Below are 17500 nucleotides of genomic sequence, written 5' to 3' on the forward strand. Positions count from 1 at the left end.
GACATTGTCAGTAGTCCATGTACATTGTATATATATATATATGTACATTGTATGTAATGCATAAGTATAAGTATATATGTATATTGTCTATATAAGTAACATCAATAAACTGGAGCCAGTTTCCTTGTATGTGTGAACATACTTTGGCATTGAAAGCTGAAATGACTCTTACTATTAATAAGCTCTGGTTCAGCTTAGGTGTTCAAAAGTTTCTCTGAAAAAGATCCAGTTATTAAGTGTGCCATTTAGCATAGTTTTAATTAATGTACTCAGGCTGGGGTATTTTTAGAGGCAGATGGAGTTTCACTGTATGTTTTCTACTGTTTCTAGGCCACTCTTTGTACTAAGAAGAGCAGTCTTCAGGCGATTGTGGCACAGCTTGCATCAGACAGCGAGGAATTACATCAGGTAAAAAATAGAAGAAAGGACTCAGAACAGCACTTTATAAGTGTACTCCTGCAACACGATATTCCAATATTAGTATGTATTTTTCAGAATGCTAAGAAAACAGTTGTGTCTGTCCTCAGGTGGTGTCGAGCATCCTGCGGAACCTGTCCTGGCGTGCAGATATCAACAGCAAACGAGCGCTCAGAGATGTGGGCAGCGTAGCAGCACTGATGGCGTGTGCGCTTCAGGCCACAAAGGTAAACACAACACACACACAGGCTAACCCTTAGCCTACCCAAGAGTAACCTGAGAGTAACCCTATATAACCCTGTCTGACCCTTAGCCTACCCAAGAGTAACCCTGTCTGACACTGTTAGCCTACCTGAGAGTAACCCCTATCTAACCCTATCTAACCCTGTCTGACACTATTAGCCAAGCTTAGCAGAATTCACTGGAATTGGGTTAAACCAGTTAGCCTATAGCACCTTTTTAGTACACACAGAGAAGAGGATATGTAACATGTGTATAACAATATGTTCCATGTCAAACACAGAACCGCACATACATTAAGCTATAATATCTATAAAAGGTGCTGATGAGATGCTATTATTTGAGAAATTATAGGCATATGCTAAGTCAATTTACTGGCTACTCTCCAATGTAATAAAAGGGGTATCAAGCAAAGTAGGACACTTAGTAAGTGCTGATGAGGCACTTATTAAGTCCATTCTACACTTACCATCTTCAGTGATCAACACGTCATCCCTCTGCTCCGTCCTGTAGGAGTCCACTCTGAAGAGCATCCTCAGCGCGCTGTGGAACCTGTCGGCTCACAGCCAGGAGAACAAGGTGTCCATCTGTTCCGTGGACGGCGCTCTGGGCTTCCTGGTCAGCACCCTCACCTACAGGTGTCAGACCAACTCCCTCGCCATCATCGAGAGCGGCGGAGGCATCCTACGCAACGTGTCCAGTCTCATTGCAACCCGAGATGATTACAGGTATGGCTTGGTATATGTTTGCTAGGGCTGTAACGATATACGATTCGAAACCGAAATCGTGACATTCATATCCACGATACTGTGTCGCGGTGTGAAAAGGCAGAATCGCGACACACCCTTTCTAGTGTTTCACGCAGTGCTTTGCAGCTTACGCGGCTGCAAAAGCAACCCACATCTTCCGCTTTACTTATCGGTAGCCTACGTTGAACGTCAACAAATAAATAAATAAATAATAATTTCATACCTCTCCTTGCTTTCATTGTAGACTATGTGTGCAACTAAACCCCCTCTCCTTCCCCGCTCTCTCGCGCTCCCTCCCTCTCACTCTCCCTCCCTCTCCTGCTCAATGAACACGCGCGACTTAAATAAAACCTTCACAATCGTGAAAGCAAGGACGCATAGAAGACGACTAGCTAAATTACTATTAAATCCGCTTAGCATCATTAGCATGCTGCACATATTTGTTTAAAACTCTTGCATGGAAGTTGACTGATCATCTCAATACCAACGTTTCCCAAAAGGGCCTGTCCCAAGGAGAACAAGTATTACCTTGAAACACACATGGGGAAACTGAACAGTCCAATCAGTAGACTATGATAGGCTAAGCTAGCCAACTATGCTACTTTGTTTACAATATTTCCAGGCTTCAACCAGACAGCTGAATTAAAGAGGTAGAGTTGTAATAAAAAATAGTAGGCCTAGGCTATAGGCTAATCTGCATAGTGTGCTGTCATAAATATCAGTCATTCAGAAAAATATTTGTATATCACGATATAAAATAATAGATATATTATGTTGTAATCCTCTGGTGTTCTAAGGGAGGCTATTAAAATGTTATTTAATAAAATGTCTAGCCCCCCCCCCCCCCCCCAAAAAAAAAAAAAAAAAAATTGAGATTCGTATCGAACCGTGGGTCAAAAATCGTGATACAAACCGAATCGTGAGGTTGGTGTACCGTTACAGCCCTAATGTTTGCGATTTAAATATCTGCATTTTTTCCATAATATACTAGTATAGTATAGTACATTTCAGAATAGCACTATTTGCTGAAGATCAATGGTTTGTGTAATGCCATGTGTCACAAGACTATACACAATACTTTACCTCTATACTTGTACAATACCATACTTTCTTCTCTCTTCCCACAGACAAATCCTGAGGGACCACAACTGTCTGCAGACCCTTCTACAGCATCTGCGTTCCCACAGTCTGACCATAGTGAGCAACGCCTGCGGAACCCTGTGGAACCTCTCTGCCCGCAGCCCCAAGGACCAGGAGCTGCTGTGGGACCTGGGCGCAGTGAGCATGCTCAGAAACCTCATCCACTCCAAGCACAAGATGATCGCCATGGGAAGCGCCGCGGCGCTAAGGAACCTCCTCGCCAACCGGCCGCTGAAGTACAAGGACACGGCCGTGATATCGCCCGGCTCCTGCATGCCCTCCCTCTACATGAGGAAGCAGAAAGCACTTGAGGCTGAGCTGGATGCCAAACACTTGGCAGAGACATTTGACTCCATTGAAAAGCAAAGTCCCAAACATCCAAGTATTAACAAACCACTGAGGCACATTGAGAGCCTGGCGAAGGACTATGCCTCTGACTCTGGCTGCTTTGACGACGATGAGGCCCCAAACGTGTCAAGCAGCCTGGACACAGGGACATACTCCATGCTATCCATGTTCCTGAACAATTCCAACTTCCTCCAGGGTCAGCCCCGGAAGAAAGACAATGAACCAGAGAGAGATGTTGGGCTGCCCCTGACGGACGATAAGAAGCACGCTCCCCCGGACGATGAGGTGTCCTTGGCAGCGGAAAAGCTAGCGAAAAAGATCACCAACACAGTGGCAAAGATCGACAAGCTGGTGGAAGACATTACCATGCACACGTCCTCAGAGGACAGCTTCAGTCTCAGCTCCGAGGACCACTTTGTGGACTGGCCGTACGGCTCTGACGAACTCCACGAGGCCAGAGCCAAGTCGTGCTCGCCATGCCGGCTCTCCGACACCAGCAGCCTCGCACACAGAGAGCGTCTGAGCCGAGCCCACGCCCTGCTGCGCCTCAAGACCAATCACAGCAGCCTGTCCAACGACAGCCTCAACAGCGGCAGCACCAGTGATGGCTACTGTGGCAGCAAGGACCAGGTGCGCACTGCGGCCAAACCACAAATGCAAAAGCGGCCAGACAAGCTTGAGCTTAAGGTGGCCCACCATGACATCCTCAATAATTCACTGCAAGGCACAACAGAGATGAATAAAAATGAAATACCAGAGCGAGATTCTGAAGTGAAGACGTCAGAGCCAAGCAGCACCGAGACAGAGAAAGCTGAAGAGCCTTATCTGTCCACACCAGCGACTACATCAACCAAGGTATCATCCGATGTGAGCATGCCCACCATTAAGCTGTCCCCCTCCTATCAGCACATCCCACTCATACAAAGTGTTGCCAAGTTTGGGGTTGCCAAGAACACTATCAATGTCCAGGCAGCCCAGGCGATGAGAAGGCAAGCCTGGGTGCCTACAGTGATGACTGGTGGAAGCATAACCAAGTTTTCTCCAATCGTAGCAGCCAGAAGCCCAGTTCTGGGGCAGATGGAGACTGTGCAGAAATACTCAGTGGAGAACACACCCATATGCTTCTCACGCTGCAGCTCCCTCTCTTCGCTGTCCTCTGGCGACGGCGCCCTGGATGGACAGAGTCAGAGCGAGAATGAGCTTGAGAGTGACTCGTCCCTTGAAATCATCGAAGTGGAGGATGACGAGGAACTGAGGAGGAGGGAGGAAGAGGATGAGACGTTGCATGATCTAAGCGACAGCCAGATGCTCGTGACAGACCAGAAAACTAGCGCCAGCATCAGCAGCCTGCCCTCTGACCCCATTGAAATCCCCAAGCATCGCGAGAAGGTCTTCCTCAGGGAGGTCTCCCCCATCATTCCCGAAGACCAAACTCCGTCAAGTTCCTCCGACAATTACATCCATGAGACACCCCTTGTCATGAGTCGCTGTAGCTCTGTCAGCTCTCTGGGCAGCTTTGAATCCCCCTCCATTGCCAGCTCCATCCTGAGCGATCCCTGCAGCGAGATGATTAGTGGCACCGTGAGCCCAAGTGACCTCCCGGACAGCCCTGGCCAGACTATGCCTCCCAGTCGCAGCAAAACCCCATGCTGTGCTGAGACAGGTGGCCCTGAGGCCCAGAACATGGGGATGGGGAACCAATGGGAGAGCAGCCTGAGGAAGTTCATGGAGATCGCAGATTTCAAGGAACGGTTCAACCTACCTCCCGACTTGGACACTATGATCTACTTCACTGTGGAGAAACCGACCGAGAACTTCTCCTGTGCCTCCAGCCTGAGTGCGCTACCTCTTCATGAGCATTACATACAGAAGGACGTGGAGCTCAAACTGACTCCCCTACTTCAGCAACAAGACAACAACCCCAATGCCCACCATGGACAGAGAGATGAAAGGGATGATCGAGGCTATCTCGACCAAGCTGAGCGGTACAGTGAAGGGAATTCAGATGATGATATAGAGATTCTCAAAGAGTGTATCAACTCCGCAATGCCCTCCAGGTTTAGGAAAGTGAGACCTCTGATGTCTACTCTGTCCAACCAGATGCTTAACCCTCAAGGAAGAAGATCTATTCAACTGCCCGTGTACATGGTACTGCCCAACAGTAATCAGATGTGTGCCATGCGAAAGCCTGGAATGAGTGAAAGGGACATCTATCACGATGATTCATCCTTCACAGATTCAGCAGAGGGTACTGCAATTAACTTCTCAAGCACCACTTCCTTGAGCGACGAGACCCTTCAGTACCCCATGAAGGCCAAGGCAGCCAAGGACTGGCGTGCCAGGAACATGGAGAAGAGGGAGCTAATTGATCAAGAGGCCAAGCGCATTGAGGAGCTGCGTATCTTTTCACGCTTCCACAAGCCTAACAAGGTGCCCAATCAACCAGAAGTGACGGGTGCTCAGATGAACAGGATGAGGCACGCCGTCCCAACCCAGAGACTGCTCATGCAGAGCAAAGAAATGGCCGCCAGACTGACCCAGCAGAGATTCAACCGAGCCCAGTCACCCGCACCCAACATCCAAACGCAGGCGCAGAACCTTTCGCGGAGCATGCCACAGTTAGATCTGCCCATCAGAATGCAAAGGGCAGAGATGTATCAAAGCCAGAAGTCTCTCTACGGGGAGAATGCTCAGGAAAATGTGGCATTTCAGTCAATGCGACACCCAACACCAACTGAGGAAGCCATCTACTGTTTCTATGACGATCAACTGGATAAAGAGGAAACAAGGATGACACAAACAGGACTGAAACAAATAAACGATACAAACAACAGGATAACTATGAAAACCCGTGGAGGGATGAAAGGGAAGCGTGAGGACAGTCCCCAGACAAGGCTCAAGGGCTTCCAAAAGATCAAGCAGAATCTAATTATGAATGAAGCCCCACCATGTTACTCTCTCAGTTCCTCCCTGAGCTCCCTCAGCGATGCAGACTTCGAAGAGCACAAGGGGAAGAAGCAGCAGGTCTGGATGAAAAACCGACACAGCGTGGTGTCTAATCAAGCTCAGTGTAACAACAAGCTTCCCCACATCCAGAGCCAGTATGAGGAGAACAGCTCGCCCAGCTCTGTCAGTATGGACTCTGAGGACGATCTCCTGCTGAAGTGCATCACGTCCGCAATGCCCAAACAGAGGAAGAAGCAATCTGGGAGGAAGAGGAAGTCTGACCGGAAACAGAAACAGAGAAATGGCCAACAAAAAGCTTCCGATGACTGCAAACCTGAGAAAGAGATGGAAAGCGACGACATGTTGTCTGATAAAGACTCGGATCTCAACAGTGTTGAGTGGAGGGCAATACAAGAGGGGGCTAATTCAATTGTAACAAAGCTGCAAGCCTCAAAGTCTCAGGAGCAGTCATCCGAGTCGGAGTCAGTGCTGTCGTTCATGTCTGGTGTGTCTATGACGTCGAGCTTTACCCCCAAGGCCGACAGAAAGAACAACAAAGACAACAAGAATGCAAAGAAACTGTCAGAGGGTAGAAACCAAGGGACCCCACTTGACTTCACCCAACGCAAGCCTGTCTCAAACTTGCCAGTTGTCTTCAGAGGCCGAACGGTGATCTACACACCCAAGAAGGAGACGACCCTCTCACAACGCCCACCTCCCAGGAAGGTGTCACCGAAAACAGAGAAACCGGTAAAGAATCCCAACCTTGCTCAGCATAGATCTCGTAGTCTGCACAGGCTTGGATGGCCCAGTGACTCCACTGAGTTCTCTCTGCCCAAGAGAAGCTCAACTCCACCTGCAAGAATACCAAAGAGCTCATCATCCGGTTCTGGATCTTCCCAAAGCTCTACCCCATCAAGGCAGACCCAGAAAAAGCTTTCTCCTTCTCCAACACAACCCAGTAAGCCTGCCCTGAAAAAGGTCACAACTCCAGCGTCTAGTCCACCAGGCAAAAAGGGAAACACATCACTTGCAAATCAGCCCGCTAAATCGACTGTCAACAGCAAAACTCACAAGTCTCCCGTCCGCATACCGTTCATGCAGACTCAGGCACAGCAACCGAGGACAATCTCTCCACTGGTGACGAATCAGCCTACTTCAATTAGCAGGCAGAACAGCCAGGTGTCAGGAAAGAGAATCTCACCTGCCAACCGCTTCGAGCTAGTGCGCATGACGTCATCCCATTCCAGTGGAGGCGAGACGGACCGCAACGGCTTCCTGCGACAGCTGACCTTCATCAAGGAGTCACCCAGTACCTTAAGACGGGATGGGTCTTGCTCTCGCTCCGTGCCCACTTCCCAGCATGCCTCACCCCGCAGAACCGGTCCTGGCACCTCCACCGTTTTCCTCTGCTCGTCGCGGTGCCAGGAGCTGAAGCCAGTGGTGCAGGGGCCGAGAAGAGGGCTGGGCCGGGGCCCAGGACAGAGGGCTATCCCCGAGCAAGGCCTCCTGCGGCAGAGCAGCGCGCTAGCCAGGGCCACCTCCACCGACTCCAGAGACTTCGAGGTGAAGCGCCCAGCCAGAAGAACCAGCTCAGAGAGCCCTTGTAGAATCCCAAGAAGGAACATCCCAGCGCCGAAGCCCACGGGCCGGGAGACATTCAGGCGTGAGCGTGAGACGATCAAGCGTGAGCGTGACCGCGAAACGTTCAAGCGCCATGCCTCGTCCCCGAGCATCAATGTCCTCAGCCGTGTCACCAGCCGAACATCGCTGCGTTCCTCTTCCTCCGACTCCAGCGCCCGCGCCAAAAGCGATGAGGACACCAGGAAGAAGACACAGAGGGCAGGGAGTCGTGGCGCAGACAGGACCACCTGGAGGAGGATCCGTGATGAGGACGTGCCTCAGATCCTAAAGAGCACACTACCGGCCACTGCGCTGCCTCTGTTGCCTTCACCCAATGGGCAGAAACCGATGCCGCCACTACTGCCAAGTAAACTGCCAACCATCGTGCTGAAGTCCAGGAAGACCAGTGACGCAATCGTTCAGACGGAGGACTTGTCCACCAGCAAGACAAACTCGAGCACCTCCCCAACAATCGAAAATGGCCCAGGCATGTCCGAGGACGCCTCTAAACTCGCCCAGCTTCGGAAGATCAGCATTGCGTCCTCGGGCAACCTGCAGGACGGAGATTCTGATTGCTCCCTGAAAAGCCACAGCACAGTGTCATCTCTCAACTTCTCAGACGGACACAGCGGTGGCGTCGGCCACTTCCGCCACAGCTCCCCCAGCAAAGCCGCCCGAGTCACCCCATTCAACTACATCCCCAGTCGCATTGCCTGCACACAGCAGGACATGGAATGCCAAGCCTCAACACTCACTGAGAAGCCAGCTGAAAAGGTCGAAGCTTAATAGCTGTGCCCCTGTCTCAGTGTGTTCAGAATTCGGTCCATATTATGTTTCCGGATGCTGCAACTCAGGTGGATTCATTGAAAGCATCAGTATTTTGACCTCCTATAACGTAGAACTTCTCCTGTCTTGCCTCCCGCTTGCCCATCCACCTTCAAAGACCCTGGCGCTGGCATCCCCAGATCCTATGTGTACACCCAGTAGCTGCAGTCCTTAAAGTAATATGCATAATTCCTGAAGAGATAACCATGCTGAAAAAGGTGCATTTTTCTACTTTTTTTGTACATGTACATATACCACTGCTTTTGCTTTGCGTGTCATATAAACACAAACCACACAAACGCTCTGTGACAGACTATAATCCTTCGGATGGGTGGGTGGGTTGACTGGGTGGGAAATTAGGCTTTCAGCACTCAAACAAACAATATGCAAAACCAAGCAAGTTGAATCTCTGAATTGAGACTTGTTTTGAACTCTTGTGGGCCTCCTGTCTTGAACCCTGAGTATTGGAAGAAGACTGTTGAACTTCAACATGAGACAGAAACCATGGATGTCTGCGTTAATGTACAGCATTTCCTTTGTATTCACAAATATTTAATCTTTTGTCACATTACTGACACCCGAGATCTGCCACAATCAGCCTTCACTTTGTAAACACTGCAGGAAAGCCATTTGCAAATAGCTCATGTAAAACAATCAGCACAGCTAGAAATGTGTGCCTGTGTTCCACAGCGTCTCTGTGACGTAAAGATAACCGCAGCGTCTCTGTGACGTAAAGATAACCGCAAACTATACCATACGCAATTCCACAGAAGTCCATATTTCACAGCAGTCTGCTGTCAATCAACAACGACTCGCTTGTTTAATCTGGTCTTAAACAGAACTCTCCCAACCCCCAGCAGTTATTCACATAAAAAACTAAACTAAATGGAGAAATCTGAGAAAGGTTTCATCAGAAAAAGACAGGCACATATTTTTGGAGAAGCGATGTGATGCTCCATTACAGGCTCAGTAACCACATGTTCCAGTGAAGTGTGTATAAATATATCTGCTTACTGAATGCTTCGTTTGATAATATAATTGTGTGTTTGCCTTTAGATTCAGGTATGCGTAAGTACTTTACCTAAGAGCAAAAAAACATGTGTAGTCATCACTGGGAGAAAGCTCCACTAAACTCCTGTGAAGCAGCACCACTGGGGTCTCCCCAGAAGATGTGAGTTCACCACCTAGGCCCCAAGGAGGGTCAAAAGGTCAAAGAGAAGCTGCGAGTTCACCACCTAGGCCATGAGGAATGTCAAAAGGGCAGAAAGAAGCTGTACCATATAATTGCATTTGCTGTAGAAGTAACACCATTAGTCCAAATGCATTTACTGAGTTATCCTCCTCAGTACATTTACAATTGGCAGACCAGGATTTGTGGACGATAACAGTCTTGTTGTTTAATCAAAAAAGTCAGGATTTGTGGAGGACAATAACAGTATTGTTGTTTAATCAGAAAAGGTCAGTTTTGAGGGTTATTTATGCTTACAAAGTCCACACAGCTGTGTTTTCTTGATACATGTCTTGCATTCTAAGCTTTAGTTTCATTTGTCTTGAGATCTCCAGTTTGCCCTGTCTGTTCTGCTCCACAGGTGATGTATATAACCCACATGCCTACTTTTCTGAATTTGGGATTGAGGAACTGTTTGGTATAGATGATTGTGAAAGAAAGATGACGGCCATGATGTTTGTGTGTAAGGGGCTGTTGGATGCACTTCTGTGACCATGGAAGAGTTGGGCCGGATGTCAACATGGATTGTTTTTGAAAGAATTGGAAGTGGTATTACCCTGTGCTGGCCAAGAAGCCTCGTAATAAATGTTCTCATGTTATAACCAGTGGAGATGTGTTCTTTCAGTGGCCTGATTTCACTGATGATGAGGAAGACTTACTGGTGTGTTTTGAATGCATTGCTTTGAGGTACCTATTGTGAGCGGAGTCCTTATAGGCAAGTCCCCCCAATGGGCGGCCATCTTTAACAAGCTTTGGGCAGTTACCGGGCAGCTATTTTCCTATTCAGTGAATGGGGAAGCGTACTGGAAGGGGCGGGATATATGTAAACAACTGCCACATTGGCGTTACGAACTAAGCCCATGCATTTCTGTGGAGGATTCTTGGAGTGTAGTGTCTCCTCATTAGTAAGTCCATACTGAGAGCCTCCCATTTCCGTTAGCTCCTAAGGCTAATCTAATCACTGTATGGTTAATCAAAACAAATGCCAAAAATGTTCAGCAAAATGTGGTTCAGTTTAAAAGTGAAACTTCCCTTGCTTAGACAACACAGGCTGCTCAGCCAGAGAACTCTTGTAGATTGCTAATTTCCAGTAGCCCAGGGTTATTCCCAGGCTAAATTTCCAGTATAGCAAAATGCATCAGACAATTAACTTTTTGCCAATCCAATTACAAAACATATATTGAGTTAGTAAGACTATTTTCATCACCACATCTGCCCGCAGTCTGGACCACTGTCGTGGACACACACACCACCAACATTAGTGCTGAAAGACCTCCACCAGAGGATGCAAATATCCTCAAATCAAAACTAAACACAAGTAATGCAGTACGCACTGACATCAGAGCCATGTCAATATTTCTCTATGGTATTTTTACATTACATATTTCTCTCTTTTTACATTACATTTTTCAATACATTACCGTTTTTCATATCATTACGTTAGGTCATCGAAATTAAAGCTCAAATGTAAGTAAGCATTCAGTGTCTGCCCAGTCTTTGCTTGGAAAGCCATCTTCAAATCACACTAATGGCATTACTGTATTTCAACACACACAGACACACCACCGGATATTAAAATATAAGGAGGGATTTCACCCACTAGCGCGCCCTTGTGGCCAAATCTGTGATTTGATTGCTTCTTTTAAAGAGAACTCTTATATGGTCTTTAAGGTGATAACACTAAAATGTAGGGTAAAATCCTTGATACCAACACAATGTATGAAAACACAATCTATTTGACAAGTAAATTACTTTAAAATACACTTTATTACATGATCAACAAGACTGAAACAAAACAGCTCCACTGTTCAAAAATTATATACAATATTAATTCAAAAGGTTATGTGACCTTAAAGTATGGTGTAGTAGAATATCATCATAAACTAGATGGCAAAAGTTAAGTGCTTAGATCATCAAAGCACGGCAGACTTCCTGCTTTCTGTTTGACGTCGTCGATGCTGTGGCCCAGCGCGTCGCCCACAGCACGGAGCTCGTCGCGTCGTCGCGTCAGATCCCCTCGTGCGTCCTGCAGCCGGTCGTTCAGCTCCAGGAACCGCCGACTCTGCTGGTAGATCATCTCCACCTCAGTGGAACTGGACCCCAGCTTAGCGTCTAACGCAGGGGACAAGAAGTAGCAACATTGTCATCATGATCATCACCAGTCATACAGTTCAGTGATCCATCAAACAATGACCACTGTTAACAAGAATTATACCAGGCTGCTTAGTTTCAACTTTTGTTTTCCTTAAATCATGTTCTGATGCAGGTCAGGCTTGAGAAGGACGTAGATAAATCTAATGGAGTGTCTTAGGGCCCGTCCACACGGAGACGCTTTTTAGGTTAAACGCAGAAGTTTTGCTTCGTCTTGGCCGAGCGTCCAAACGAATCCTTTAAACGCACTGCCCGAAACCGCACTTTTCTGAAACCTGGTCCCAGAGTGGAGAAATCTGAAACCGTAGCCCGTTTGAATTCGTTTAGACAGCGAAACCGCACATCCTGCTTGCGTATCGATGATGTCATCGCCACACCTCAGCTGCCCTGGACTTGCACTTATGGTATTGCCTAACAATACTAGTTTTCATACATGACATTACCTACAATTACACTCCGTATAAATATCACAACTGGTGCTGCGCAGCGCCAATAGCTTATGACTTGGTGGACTGAACACTGTTTTTCCCGGTGTTTTTTTATGCATTCTAGCTACTGTCAGTGACGCGAGAGAACTTAAGTTATTAGGAAAGTGCGGTGTAAGTTTAGGCTACATTAATTTGTGCGTAGTGCCAGTGTCATTCGTTTATTTTACATGTCTTACAACATACATGCATTCACAGTCGAGTGAAATCAGATATAAGCATACAAAGACGCTTAGAACTCACGTTAAGCCGATGGTAGCACACTGAATCCGAATGCGCGATTTGATGCAGGCAAAAGTATTGACTGTTACTAACGAAGGTTTTATAGCAATATTATAAATGTGGCGACAGAATAGCCTAGAACTTGGGTAAGCCTTGCGTTAAGTAGCCTAATTGCAGTGATAGCCAAAACTAATGTGAATCACGGACTATCCTACAACCAAATAAAGTAAAGGTGATTAGTAGGCCTAACTGCGTTAGCCAAATAAAGGACGGGACAGCACCCTTCACAAACCGTAAAATAAAGTTTATTAGTTTTACAGTTGACTACAGTTGACAGTTCACCATCAGTCCACACAAACAATTCTGGTTTCCTTGCACTAGCCATTTCGTCGTAGCCTATTCTGTCTGTTTGTAAAGCCTACAGCGTGAAAGTTTTGGTAAATTACTGTAAAGAAACAGTGCCACCTATAGGCCTGGGATATGAAGTAACGTGTTGAGTCGTGTTGAAATGGATCCGTTTGGACGCAAATATTCTTGATACGGTTCCAGGGAAGACGGAGGAAAAAATGATCGGTTTGGTACGTGTGGACTAGGCCTAAGTCCTTAGTCCAGCAGGTCACTTCCCAGTGTTTGACCTCAGACTCTTGACAGTGGTGTGGGACAGAAGGCAAGTAGCGCAGGACAGAAGGCAAGTGGCGCAGGACAGTAGCGCAGGACAGAAGGCAAGTGGCGCAGGACAGAAGGCAAGTGGCGCAGGACAGTAGCGCAGGACAGAAGGCAAGTGGCGCAGGACAGAAGGCAAGTGGTGCAGGACAGAAGGCAAGTGGTGCAGGACAGTGGTGCAGGACAGAAGGCAAGTGGTGCAGGACAGAAGGCAAGTGGCGCAGGACAGTAGCGCAGGACAGAAGGCAAGTGGCGCAGGACAGTGGTGCAGGACAGAAGGCAAGTGGTGCAGGACAGAAGGCAAGTGGCGCAGGACAGTAGCGCAGGACAGAAGGCAAGTAGCGCAGGACAGTGGTGCAGGACAGAAGGCAAGTGGTGCAGGACAGAAGGCAAGTGGCGCAGGACAGTAGCGCAGGACAGAAGGCAAGTGGTGCAGGACAGAAGGCAAGTGCAGTACAGATTTTACCTGCTACTGCTACTGAATGCTCAGGAATGTTTAGGTTGATAACTTCACTTGTTATCTTTCCTGGAATTGAAGAAGGTTAGTTTCAGAAAACGGACCATACATCATGCCAGCTATTGCATCAGCCATGTGGCTGCCAAGCAGTCCTGAGCCAGGTGCTAGCTAGGTACTACATGCAGCAGCATCACACGCAATTAGCTAGTAACGACAGCTTTGTTTCTGCTCAGATAAGGTAGGGCGTTCCCAAATTACTGTCAATTGCAACATATCTCCTTAAGTTAGACTAAACGTGGTTTGTGATGTATTCAGTTGATTGCTGCACATTACAGAAATTACATACAGAAGCTTCTGCAATGAAGAGCACTGTATGATCACAACTAAAGATCTAGGAAACTTTTAAAAGACCTAAATGCAATGTGCTCACCTTGACTTTCGTCTTGCAGAACAGTGAAGACTGGGTCGTTCGGATAGGCTCGGTTGATGTCTTCTGCTATTTGCTCCATAGAAGGGGGCTCTGGTCGGCTTGGCACGACTATTCGCTTTTTACTCTTCGAACTCATATTTTCCTCTGTGTCAAACAAATGGCAACTGTTAATGTAGGCCTACACAGCTATAAAAGCTAGCAGGCTATTACCAGTGGCCTAGATAAGACACGTTTGCAAACAGGAGAAGACTATTCACATTACATAAACGCCAGCCTTTGTGATTGACAGTACGTTGCTGGCTGCGCGGTGTTCCGATAACATAGGCTATGATGTGGGCAATTATGCCACTCAGTTAATATGCGAATATCCAAACTATTAGTTGCTGAGTCAAATGAATGAATATGGCACTCACCTGGTGATGACTGAGGTAACTATTCATCATCTTCATTCACCATCAATTGCGCCAGCATCCGTGATAACTTTCAAACAGCGTCTTGCAGGAAAGGACAACTATTTTAACAGATAAGCCTAGCTAAACTATATAACACAAATCTCAAATCAAATGAATGTATAACAGAGTTGTTGAGGGACAAGGCCTTGCAATACACAACTGTTCATCCTTAAGCGGACACGTCGTATTCTTCATTGCTGCGTGTAGCCGGCGACAATATTAAGTATTTCAAAATAAAAGTCGAAACTCAATAGTATTCTAAGTTGAATGAAGAAAAACAATGCTCGGTAAACAAGTTGTTACCAAAGATGAAAATGTAAAAAGTTAAATAAATAAATGAATAAATAAAAATAACTTGTATTTGATCCAAAATATTATTTGTTATTTTCAGCTGAAAAGGGTAATTTGCTGCTCTAGGAAATGGCATCTAGCCTAAAGTTTTGACTACGAGAGAAAATACATAGGCTATTCGATCATATCGATGAGTTATTCCACCTTCTTCAGTGAGAGTTGAAAATAGGTCTACATTTGGCTAAAATAAATGGTGAAATAGCCTACAACAAACCTAGCTAGGCCACTTAATCATTTCATGGTTATTTGCTAGATGGATCAGCTAAAGTTTGCAGATGCATTATAACCAACACACTATTTATCGGGGTATACTACGAATCTCGATTAGTGGGTTAGCGAGGTATGTTCAAATCGTGTGATCTACCCCCACTGACCAATCAATTGTGTTAAAAACAAAGTTATCTCAAGTGTAGGATTCTGTCATATATTTTACAGGTGGAGCTCCGCCTCTACTAACATTTTGGATCTCGAATGCGCTTTAATAGTGCTGTGCGTGCAAATATCCCACTGTGGACGTGCATACCATACAACAACTGATGACAATTGATTTATTTGATGTTATAGGTTAGACACAAACAATTACTGTAGTGTAGATTAAGCTATCGCCCATGAATGCGGATGGAATTGTTTTAGAGGCGGTCTTGTGCGTCTCCACGTTTCACGATTGGCCTACGTCATCCCAACACCGAGAACGCGCACATCGTAGTATCACTTAACGTATACCCCTGAGTCAAGGCTTTGTCAAGCCTCGATATGTCTACATAGCCTAGATATGTGCTTCGTAGTATACCCCTAGTTCAACTTCACAGCAGGCTACAAGTATGTTGTGCTATTTGCCAAGCTGAATTTGTAAACGGAACATTTAAGCTTTACTTTGACATTTAGTTTGACTCCTATTGTTGCTTGCGTCCCGGAATTCTTCTTCCTGGCAATTCTCTTCTTCGTCGTAAAGTTACAACTAAAAATATTTCTATTGGGTTTGTTGCGTGAGTAGCACCACCTACTGTATCAATGCATTAACTACTTTGTATTTCACCTCGTAGCAAAATTGGTTCATTAGTTGTTGTAAATTCTTGCACAAAACTTAATAAACGGTCTGTACAAAATGCTTTCTGTCTTTTGACAGAAGATTGCATGCAAATTTCATCACACGTTGTCTATGAGTTTCATAGAATTATCTGATCGAGCTGAAAAACTAACTTAGGCTACAACGTCTCTGTACATTCTCCTCTAATCTATCTCTATTTTCAGACATCATAACAGTGTGTGTAACCTATAGGCTACAACTGTGTAGGCCTTGTGCAAAATGGCTGTATAGCATATGACTGCTGCACAACAAGGTGAAAGTTGTAAACGTCACACTTTTATTTAAATTAAACCAAAGATCTTTCCAGTCTTAAATGGCTATAGGCTTCTAAAGCAACTAAGAACAATAAAAAAACTGCATTGTTTGGCTAATTTTAGCACTAATTTTCCCCATTACAGTGCATATAAAGCGTACATTAAAAAACTCAAAAATCTCAAAAGTGAATTGGCAAAAAGTTTATCACAAATTGATGTGATATGACTGATTAATTATTGTGATTAATAGTCAGCTGTTAGTCAATGTCAAACACAAAATGTGAAGGAAATATGCAATTTTGAGGAAACTATGTGAAATAATATCTAAAAAACCAAAGAACTGTGCTTGGATTCTGTTCTAAGAATGTAGAGCAGTGCCCGTAAGTGCTTGGATTCTATTCTAATAAGTGAAAACAGAGTGTGTGAGTATTTCAATTCCCTCAATGTTCAACATTCCTGTCAAGTCTTTTGAATGACATTAGCGCATGTTTCTGTCCATTATCGATTATGTCTGGTCCCTTTGTGTCATGTTGATTTTTTCCACGATGATGAAGATGACCAGGGAGGAAGATGACCTGTTGGTCGTGAGAAACACTCTTCCTTCTTGGTGTGAATCACTGACTCTTCAGATGATCTTCTTTCTCTTCATCTTCTTCCTCTTCCTCTCGGTCTACGGCTGAGCCTGGGAGGATCAGAAGATTAAAAATCAGAGATCAGCTGATCTACTCTCATCTGTCCAGGCCACAGGTTGCCCCCTGTCCACCCCCATCTGGACTACAGTAAACCAGGGACAGGGATGCTCCAGGAACAATAACTTTTTCCTTTTGCAAACCCACACACACAAAGTGCACCCAGATGCCATGTTATCCGGGGTCAGCTTCCATCTCTACCAGACAGCGCTGGGATGATGAGGACACAGAGGAGAGTGACAGAGAGCAGGACACACTTACCAGTCAGTCAATACTGGGCTCAGTCTACAGTACAGCAGGACACACTTACCAGTCAGTCAATACTGGACTCAGTCTACAGCAGGACACACTTACCAGTCAGTCAATACTGGGCTCAGTCTACAGTACAGCAGGACACACTTACCAGTCAGTCAATACTGGACTCAGTCTACAGCAGGACACACTTACCAGTTAGTCAATACTGGGCTCAGTCTACAGCAGGACACACTTACCAGTCAGTCAATACTGGGCTCAGTCTACAGCAGGACACACTTACCAGTCAGTCAATACTGAGCTCAGTCTACAGCAGGACACACTTACCAGTCAGTCAATACTGGGCTCAGTCTACAGCAGGACACACTTACCAGTTAGTCAATACTGGGCTCAGTCTACAGCAGGACACACTTACCAGTTAGTCAATACTGGGCTCAGTCTACAGCAGGACACACTTACCAGTCAGTCAATACTGGGCTCAGTCTACAGCA

The 17500-nt window shown here is 46.1% G+C and overlaps 3 protein-coding genes across 5 annotated transcripts in view; 1 reads left to right on the forward strand and 2 right to left on the reverse strand.

Annotated features, from left to right (window-relative positions):
• Nucleotides 1–8249, forward strand: part of apc2 (APC regulator of WNT signaling pathway 2) — a 25905-nt gene extending 17656 nt beyond the window's left edge. Inside the window, exons 11-14 of the mRNA XM_076275500.1 lie at nt 331–408; nt 528–644; nt 1171–1385; nt 2534–8249. Coding sequence (XP_076131615.1) covers nt 331–408; nt 528–644; nt 1171–1385; nt 2534–8249 — 6126 coding nt within the window. The remainder of the gene's footprint in view (nt 1–330; nt 409–527; nt 645–1170; nt 1386–2533) is intronic.
• A 3015-nt stretch (nt 8250–11264) lies between these two features.
• cunh19orf25 (chromosome unknown C19orf25 homolog) lies at nt 11265–14582 on the reverse strand. Of its 2 annotated transcripts, XM_076277720.1 has the most exons (4): nt 14338–14582; nt 13925–14068; nt 13504–13563; nt 11265–11628 (listed from the first exon to the last, which is right to left on the reverse strand). In XM_076277720.1, exons 2-4 carry the CDS (start codon nt 14058–14060, stop codon nt 11414–11416), a joined length of 411 nt encoding a protein of 136 aa, XP_076133835.1. In that variant the 5' UTR covers nt 14061–14068; nt 14338–14582; the 3' UTR covers nt 11265–11413. The 2 variants fall into 2 exon arrangements, with proteins under 2 accessions (XP_076133835.1, XP_076133836.1); XM_076277721.1 differs by lacking the exon at nt 13504–13563 and having other exon boundaries at nt 14338–14577.
• Nucleotides 14583–16070: 1488 nt separating this feature from the next.
• The window catches only part of reep6 (receptor accessory protein 6), an 8549-nt gene continuing 7119 nt past the window's right edge, over nt 16071–17500 (reverse strand). For both annotated transcript variants that reach the window (XM_076279161.1, XM_076279160.1), the window contains one exon: nt 16071–16750. In XM_076279161.1, coding sequence (XP_076135276.1) covers nt 16683–16750 — 68 coding nt within the window. In that variant the 3' untranslated portion in view covers nt 16071–16682. The remainder of the gene's footprint in view (nt 16751–17500) is intronic.

Source organism: Alosa pseudoharengus, unplaced genomic scaffold, assembly GCF_046254945.1.
Source record: "Alosa pseudoharengus isolate Yale_2024_CS ecotype anadromous, Long Island Sound unplaced genomic scaffold, YU_APseudo_1.1 YU_APseudo_1.1_scf_11, whole genome shotgun sequence".
Taxonomy (NCBI): domain Eukaryota; kingdom Metazoa; phylum Chordata; class Actinopteri; order Clupeiformes; family Clupeidae; genus Alosa; species Alosa pseudoharengus.